At 43.2% G+C, this 9,151-nt stretch overlaps 1 protein-coding gene across 1 annotated transcript in view; it reads left to right on the top strand.

Moving 5' to 3' along the window:
• The first annotated feature begins 1,469 nt into the window (after positions 1–1,469).
• The window catches only part of Mrc1 (mannose receptor C-type 1), an 83,675-nt gene continuing 75,993 nt past the window's right edge, over positions 1,470–9,151 (top strand). The window contains exon 1 of the mRNA XM_060373007.1: positions 1,470–1,668. Coding sequence (XP_060228990.1) covers positions 1,608–1,668 — 61 coding nt within the window. The 5' untranslated portion in view covers positions 1,470–1,607. The remainder of the gene's footprint in view (positions 1,669–9,151) is intronic.

The raw sequence follows: 9,151 nt of genomic DNA, 5'->3' as shown, positions 1-9,151 counted from the left end.
TATTTCAAATCCATGAGTCTTGTTACTGATTCTGATTTTTATTCACAAAAATACATGCATAACACACACATAATAAAACCATGATTTAACGGAGGTCTATAATTCAGTTAAATTTTATTTTCCTCCAAAATCAACATAAATCTAAATTAGGATTTATGTTTGGATGGTTTGCATTTAAAAGAGAAGACCTACATAATTCAGTGGAAACATTTTGGGGGAGTAGGGTATGACTGGGAACACCTATAATCCTAGCACTCAGGAAGCTGAAATAGGGGTATCAAGGATTCAAGGCCAGCCTGAGCTACAAACAAGACTGTGTTTCAATGTTCTTCTGATAAGTCAGTCAAGCAATGTTCTGAAGTGAAACATTTGTGTCTCACCAGTTTTGGAAGAATTTTGTTGTAAGTTAAGCCTTGGTAGAATAAAAAAAGAGTGATGGGGCCCTTCTCTATCTTTTTTCAGAATCCTAAATTTGGGCTTTTAAAAAAGAAAATTAATAAGAGAAATAAGATTTTTCACTTGAAGACAGCTTGTTTGTTTAAAATTTCTATCTCTGGTGTTTCCAGCTTCTTTTTGAGACACTGACATTGCTCCAGTTTCAGGACTTCTCCAGATATCTAATCACTAGTATACATTTCATACTATTCCTAATTCTTGTACTCCTGGAAAAAACAATCAGTGTTTAAGTTTGTTGCTTGGTACTTCGTGAATGATCCTGTAACATCATTTTAAAGCTGAATCCCACTTCCATTAAACCAGGTTTTTCTTTTGCAATTCAGAAGTCGTCCCCTTTCCAAACTCAAAGAGGACGATGATGGTAGAGGCCGGGCAGCAAGCCAATTGCAAAGGTTTTGCCACTGTTTCCTTTGGCTGTCTAGAGACAGACTTCTAGAACTTTCTCCCTCTGGCTTTCTGAGATCCTGCCTTAGGATTAATTTTCCTTCTAGAGACAGGAGCAAAGCTCCATGTGAACCTTTGATTCTTTCCAAGGTGTGTGTCTGGGGGTTGGATAGGCATGGACTCTAAACCTGAACACAGAGATTAGGGTGGAAGTCAGTTTTATACCTTCAGGAAATGTTTCTTTCCTTTAGTGAATGTCTGCCCTTTCTTTAGAATTGAGGCTCCATGCTCTGAGTGCCTCCACAGCTGTCCCCTGGAGACTCACTTTGCCTCACCCAGGTAATGCCCTCCTCTGCGGTCCCTGCCCAGCACCTGTGGAGTACACCATGGGCTCATCTGGGTTGCCTCTCCCTCCAACAGATGAAGCCCAGCCCAGCTCCTCACTTCTCCCCACTTCCTCTGCTCACTCCTCTCCTACACATGTTCCTCTCTCCCCTTCCCCCTGTGCCTTAGCTTACGAAGCAAAGTTGTAACTTTGAATTCCTGTTTTTCTAACCGCCCCCATGTGACAGGATATCTCTCAATTGGAGGGTTTTCCTAAATTCAGGAGTCCTTTAAAACGGACAGCTTCCTCTGCCCTAGTTTTCAGTTGGGCAGCTCCCGGACCCTGGACTAGGCAGAGGGGCAACCTTGGGGCCCGGACTGTATCCTTTCTCTTCTCCTCTTCCCTTCTCTCCATAAGGAGAAGGGCAGGGTCACTGTGGGCCATGAGGCTTCCCCTACTCCTGGCTTTTATCTCTGTCATCCCGGCCGCTGTTCAGCTTTTGGGTAAGTCTGTTTTGAGGTGGGGACGATGCACACTATTTTGTTTGGAGTTTATGCTGAGTCCTGTGCACATCTGGAAGAGGAGTAAGCACACTGTCCGTGCAGCACGTGTGTTTTTACCTGGCCCCCATCTGACCTGCATCTGGCCTTGGCCTGGCAGCCAGCATGGGAGTCAGGTAATGCTGCTTGGCCTCCAGTGTTGGGTGTTGCCCCCGGAACCTCTGTCCTCCTGAGGACATCTCCGTATCTGGTTATTCCTACCTGGTTTGTGCAATGGCTTCTTGTTTTGTGGTTTGCCGTTTTCATCTTATGTCATTGCTGTCCTACTACCTACAAAGAACCTCTGAGCATCTCTGGTGGGAAAAGAAGTTACTGCCCCTCAACCTAGATGCAAAGGATCAGGAGGGGAACTGCCCTTGAGGAGGGACTTTGTGATTCTCACTCTCCTTTTTTCTGTGAAGCTTTTCATTCATAATTCTTACTGGGAGAAAGTCCATGCTCTTCTGTATCCAAAATGATTCAGACTGTCAGAAGTGGATGTGTTTGATATTAAAGGTGGTTGATGTGTCTGTAGGAACCAGTCAGGACTCCTTAGAAGTTCAAAGACATTGCTGGACTCTTAAGCACCAGAATGAGAGAGCTTGGGAGAATTTTCACCCCAGGTCTATTTTGAAATGTATTTTGGCTTCTTATCACCCTTCATTTCCATCAGACAATTAATGCATACTGGGCACAGTTTGTACCCTTCGTCTTAGCCCCTGTCCTGCTGGGACATGTATACTGAAAGTTCTCTAGGGAGCTGTTGCAAAGTTTTTCTCATTTTTTTTTAGGAATGCTTCTCTCTTTGAGATAGTGAGATGCCTCCCTAATGCCTTTCTCCTTGTGGGCACAGAAACAGGGACACGGTGTGAGATGTTGGGGTCTCTTTGAGCACAGATACCAGAACACAGAGTGTAAGGTGTTGCAGGTCTCTGGGCACAGAGGCAGTAGGCTCAGATACTGGGACACAAAGTGTGAGATCCTTCAGGTATCTGTAGAAAATGAAAAGCAAACAAAAAGTAGGCACATGAAAGTCCCTTCCAGAGTCAGATATTTTTTGTGTTACTCAGGAGCCTTTGATTTTTAACACCTCTCTGGGGGATATTAGGCATGTGCTTCACTGTAGAAGCACACCCCAGCCTCTTTTTTTACTATTTATTTAAATTAAAAAGGTTTTATTACGTTTATTGCATCTCAGTACGAGTGTGCCGTTGAATTTGTGTGCAGGTTAGAAGACATCCCACTATATGGGTTCCAAGGATCAAAACAGAGTTGTTAGTCCTGGCAGCAAGCTACTTTACATGTTGAGCATTTCCACCCTGAGAGTCTGCTGTGCTTACTTTAAACTTCTGTTGATCCCAGTAGTCAAAGTCCCAAGGTTGAAGTCAGAACGCTTGTTTAGTCAGCAGTTGATTAAAGGACACCCGAGTTCTCAGGACCCCTTTTCTAGTTTCCCATCAGCTTACAACAGGAAGATCCCTTGCTTCCTGAGAACCCACACCTTTTCTTCAGCCTCAAGGGAATGTTCTACCTCAACATCGCTTTATGCATGTGTGTGCTGATACCACAGATGAGTTAGCTCTGCCTGGAGAGTCTGGGGAGCTTAATTAGAGGGCCCTCCTTATCCTCCTTGCTCTCCTGACCTGCTTGCTGTCTCTCAAGCATTATTGCCAGTGTTGAAGCATCAGTATGTAAGTGGGAGTTATAGCCAATGAGCTCTCTTGGACACTGAACTTGGAGTAAGCAGTTTGGTGGGTTTGGCTCATGAGCAATTGTGTGCTAGTAGACTGAACAACTTGTTTGCAGGAAAAAGCAAAACAGAAAACAGAAGCTGATCCACGCCATTTGCTGAGTTTTTCCCCAATGGTATAAATATTCCCATCATGGTTCACTTCCAGCAACCATCCTGAGGCCATGTAAGCAGAACTGGGATAAGAAGCAAGCAACAGACTCTAGCTAGCTGGTGCCACAAGGCAGCACACCTTCCTAGATCTCAGGACACAGCGAAGCAGGGTGTCACATGATGGGAAGCCCAAGCTACCAAAATGAGAGGAAGTCATGGTATAAGAGAAAAGCCTCAAGATCATGAGTCATTAGCACAAGTGCCACTTTAGAAATGATACATTCCAGTGATGGCAATAGACATGGACAGCCAAATGCCTAGAAGGCCACTGTTCAGCAGGTGGAAGCCAAGTCAGGAGGCTGCTCACTTTTAACTCTTGCACTTCCAGCCCCTCTTGATTGCTTGTCATAATATAAAAGCCATGTTGACTGACTTAGATCATCCTGCTGTAGCATGTGGGGAGCTCAATGCAGCTAAGTTGTGATTCTGGTGCAGACATCACGCTTGAGTGTTCGCCCTGATGTGTGGCCTATTTCGGTTTCTTCATCCAGTGCTCGAAAGAGAATTATTACAATTGTCCTGTTGTATTGTAGTGCCCATTCTCACAGTCACTCTTGGCAAACTTTCATTTCCCTTAAATACATATCTTACAATATGGATGCTCAAATTTATTTACTTGAACTCAACTCAGTGAAAAGAAAACCAGGCTGGAGAGATGGCTCAGCAGTTAAGAGTACTGGCCGTTGTTCCAGAGGACCCAGGTTCAATTCCCAGCACCCATGTGACAGCTCACAACTGTCTGTAACTCCAGTTCCAAAAGAGCCAACTTCCTCACACAGAAAAATAGTCATGCAGGAAAAAGAAAACCAGCATCATTCTTCATGTTTCTATTTGCTTGTTACTATACTTCTTTTTACAGATTTCTCAGATTTTCCTGTTGGAAATCCTGATTTCCTGTAACCCTGGGAACAGATACCTAATTTTTAGTTAAATATAAGTTTTATTACATTTTAATTAATGTAGTGTGTCTGTGTGGGTGCCTGGTATTGCATTTTATGGCATTTATGTAAAAGTCAAAAGATAAGTTTTAGGATTTAGTTCATTCCTTCCACCCTTTGGCGGCCCAGGGATTAAACTCATGACTTCAGACTTGGAAGCATGTGCTTTATCCCACTGAATTATCAGGTCAACCCCTCAATTTTAAATTTAATCTATATGTTATATATATAATATGTACACACACATATGGGCGCAACTAATGTAGCCAACATGAAGACCTGGAGGTCATAGTTTCATATAGAGCTGAGAGTAAAGTGATGGCATGCTTTACACGTGGAAAACAATTAGGCTTTGGAGAGTAAGTGGGTCTCAGAAGACAATGAGCCTGTGACATCCAGCTCCTGAGTATGGCTTTCTGGCATTGAGGCTGAGAGGTGACATCATTTATCAGCTTGCCTGGTCTGGTCAGGAAAGGAATGTGGGATTAAAAAAACCAGTACATTAAAAGGTAAACTTAGATATTTGGATTTTCATCATTTTTTTTTCTTCTCAAGAGAGGAGAGGGAAGGAATCAGCGTTTCTTTATGAAGTGTTCCTGTAGGGAAAATAATATGCTTGGTGCTTTACCTACAGCACATGATTTGAGAGTTTCCCAGTGACTGTCAAAGAATATTATCCTCACTTTAAAGATGGAGATACTGAGGTTGAAATGATGACTTTAAGGCAACACAGGAAGCCACAGACCCTCACAACATCCCTTGTGTACCATATGACCTCCTCAAAGCTTCTCCATCGTCTTTGCTGTTCTGCTGTCCCTCTGCCTGGCTGCTTCATCAGCTCTTTTTTTGTTTCCAGTTTCATCCTGTTCTGAGCTATCTCACAACCCCATTCAAGCCTATTTTCTCCTGATAAGAATAGCAAATGTTTACGGAGTCATTTCTGCATCAATCACTGTTCTAGGCACTTTAGATGGTCACATTTCGTTCTTACGGACATCGTAGGTCCTATGGTTCATTGTTGATAGATTGAAAGCACAGAAAACTAAGAAACTTAGCACAGCCACATCCAGTGAGCCAGGGACTCTCACTATCTGCTGCTAATGCTCTGGTTATGTGCTGGTCGATGAATCCACAGGATGAATCTGTCCGCATGACTGTATATAGGAGAAAACAGTATGTAGAATAGCTTTCTTACCTGCAGGCCTTTGTCCTCCCTAGACTGGGGAAGAGGCTGCTGCTGGGAAGTGGGGTGGCTTAGGAGACTGGAGAGGCAAAGCATGAAGGGGAAACTTCAGGATGCAGGGGGAAGATCTTGGATAGCAGAGCAGTGGAGGAGGCTCCTTCCTCCAAGACGGGAGTGACAAGGAAGTTGTAGAACACATACTTTTAGGGAAATGAAGGGGATATTGAAGAATTTCATGCCTTTTTTTCTTTTTTGAGCTTAGAACCCATTTTGGTGCCGTATTTATGCATCCCCAAGTGACCACATGGAGTGACATAAATTATTAACTTCTCTGACTTTCCAATGGATGAATAAAGGAACAAAGTGAAGAATAAAGCAACTCTTAAGATTTCCTCCACTCTTTCATTCAGTGTTGTTAAGCCTCAGCCATTGCCCTCACCCCACTTCCAGCACAGAGTTTTGTGTATTTGAGGTGCATGATAAGTATTTCCCACTTAATTTTAGTGCTGGAAGGCGACAGAGCATTTTAGGTTTAAATGGTGTTTACTGCAGTTAACACACACATGTACGCACGCGTGCGCACATACACACTGTGTCTTCTGTCTGGATTCTTGCAGAAGATGACACAGGACATGTGTGCTTGTAGTGGCAAGCCATCCCGGGAAGCACTGCTAGGCGAATGGGGAAGTGAATTGGAAGGAAAAGTATGTAATTATGCCACTGACCACGGTGAGGGGTTCAGATTTGCAGTGGAGATGTGGGTAACACCGGAATAGGTGCCCCCACTCCCCTGCTGACTGCACTGGCGTGTCTGTTCCTCCCCATGAGTCACAGGGGAGGTGACTTCTCTTACCCACCAAATCATCCCTGTAGGCAGACTCCTGTCAGGAAATGTCCCTAGGTGGAGATGACATTTGGGACTGGAGCCACTGCAGGGATGTGGCAGAAGTTGAGAAATAATAAGGTTCTGACGGTTCTGATTACAAGGGCGTTTCTATCCTCTTTTAGTTCAACTCCTCTATCTTCCAGATGTTACTGTCCTGTGTTTTACTGTCAGTAGTTTATTTGACAGCATAGAAAAATCTACAAGTGTATTAGGAAATATCACATATTATATTTCTATTTCTGAATGGTCCCCCTTTGTGACTGCATTTCTTTGCTGGTAGAGTTTTGAAATTAATTTCTTTGCTTAATGTTATAGAGTAATTTTGAAACATGCCTAGAAGAAAACTCTCACCTTAGTGGATACTTAATCTTCAGCCGTGCTCATGCTCACCCTGGAATTTAGGTTGAAATCAGAGGACAAGTTGTAGGAGTTTATTCTCTCCTTCCATCATGTGGGAGCCAGGGATCAAACTCAGATAGTCAGGATTGGATGCAGACACCTTTGCCCACTTTACTCATCTTTTATTATTATTGTATTATTATTATTAATTTCTGAGTTATTGAATTGAAACTTACCACTGCTTAAAAATATATTTGTACATCCATTTGTTTGTTTGTTTGTTTGTTTTGGGACCTTGAAATAATCACAGCAACATGTGTCTTTGACATGGGGAGGGAATGAGTATCTTTGGATTCTTCATATTGTCACCAGAACAACACCCAGCACTCAGCACAGGAGACGTTTGCCAAGTGTCTGTTGAAAAGTATGAAAGGAGTGTTTCCTTTACAAGTTTCTAGTACATAAGTATTATAGAAAGTCTTCAGATATTCCTGTCCACAGTGAGACTGCAGAGAAATGAATGTGAACACGGCTGTCTGTCTGTTCCATGAGTTCAGCTTTGTAGGATTTCTGTTACAGAAGCATAACTTGTATGCACAAGCATTAGAACGTTCATAAATGTGTCCACCGGAATGCTTAGAAATGGTGGTGATGCCGCAATCTGTCTCTTGGTGAAGGTCTTAAATGGCTTTTTGGAGGAAGATGAATGACTTTTTAAACCATGTGCATTTGACAGAGACAGCGGTGAAGGAGAGGCTCTGCCCTGGCCATTGGGAGAATAAACTGTGTTTCTGTCAGCATGTTGTGATAACACTGTGTTTCCTTGCATTGTCCAAGGGCAGTGGGATCACGCTCTGCTTCTAGTGGCAGAGGAGGAGCACAGGAAACAAGCACAGATAAGTGTGTATTTTAGTATCCTCTCAGCCAGCACTCTCCTCAGAAGTCCCTCGGCTTGCATATGTGTCTGGGGAAATATGAGCTTGCAGGGAAAACACTAATTTAAAATAGTCCCATAATCATGAAGCCACCACTGCTGAATAAATTACTTGTCTGAGTGAAAATGCTCTAGTTATTATTCAACTAATATTTATTGAAAGATTATTTACACTTTCTGAGGAAAGGTGATAGTATTGAACCAGAGAGGTCAGGTCTATTTCATGCAGTTTTTATTATGGCAAAAAGAGACACAATGAGGATAAGTAAACAAGGTTTGGTGGTATATGCCTGTTACTTCAGTACTTGGAAGATAGAGGCAGGAGGATCAAGAGTTCAAGACCAGTCTCAGCACCATAGAGAATTCACAGCTAGCCTGTCTCAAAAAATCCCAACTGCCCACAAAAATCACAAATAAAAGGGGAACATATATGTCAAGATGGTTGTGAAAAGAGAGGAGTAAAATGAGTGGAGGGGCTGATGCTTGAGCTAGGACTGTGAAATGGCTAAAAACAAAAGCAGCCAGGAGTGCTGAGACACAGAAAGGGCCAGAGCTGGGGTTGGTAAGTCAGGGTGGGAGCAGAGGTGAGGAGTAAGGGGCTGAGTGATGAGGAGCAAGAGTGACAAGCCTCAGGGTTGAGTGGCGTGCACAAGGCCAGATGTTTTCCTCCTGCATCCTTGGTTCCAGTTTTGAAGGATTTCTGCAGTTAGAAAACAATCTTTTTAATTAGAAACAAAGTTTCCTCCAACTCCTTAGGATAGGAAAGCAACAAAACCATCTTATTGAGCAATATGCATTCAAGTAGAATAAGGCACATAGAGCAATCCAGCAAAGAGAGAGCAAGGATACAAAGAATCTCACTCCTTCCCGTGGGTCAGTGGATGCAACAGTTGTGTGGGGGCTTTGCAGTATAAAGACAGGTCGGGATCATCTCCTCAAAGGAAACTGGGTCATCAGGAGTTACCAGTGATTTTATTTCAGAAAGAGTTGAGAGTGGAGCAAGACCATGGAATAGACGGGTGACTGTGACATTGGAGAGGAGACATTGGAGGAGGAAATGCATGTTTCAGTTCTGGAGGCAAACAATCCATAGAGATGGATGTGGGAGAGAGAGGGCAAGCTGGGATTCTAGGGTGACAACTGGATTTAGGTTTGTGGATCTGGGTGCATAATGGTGCATAATTGAGAAAAAAAGAGTGGATGTTGGTTCATGGCCTGGTTTACTTCTCTCTTTCTTTCTTGCTTTCTTGCTTTCTTGCTTTCT

Source organism: Meriones unguiculatus, chromosome 19 (genome assembly GCF_030254825.1).
Source record: "Meriones unguiculatus strain TT.TT164.6M chromosome 19, Bangor_MerUng_6.1, whole genome shotgun sequence".
Taxonomy (NCBI): Eukaryota; Metazoa; Chordata; class Mammalia; order Rodentia; family Muridae; genus Meriones; species Meriones unguiculatus.
Note: the sequence above shows the minus strand (reverse complement) of the source record. Positions and strands in the feature narration are given on the sequence as shown.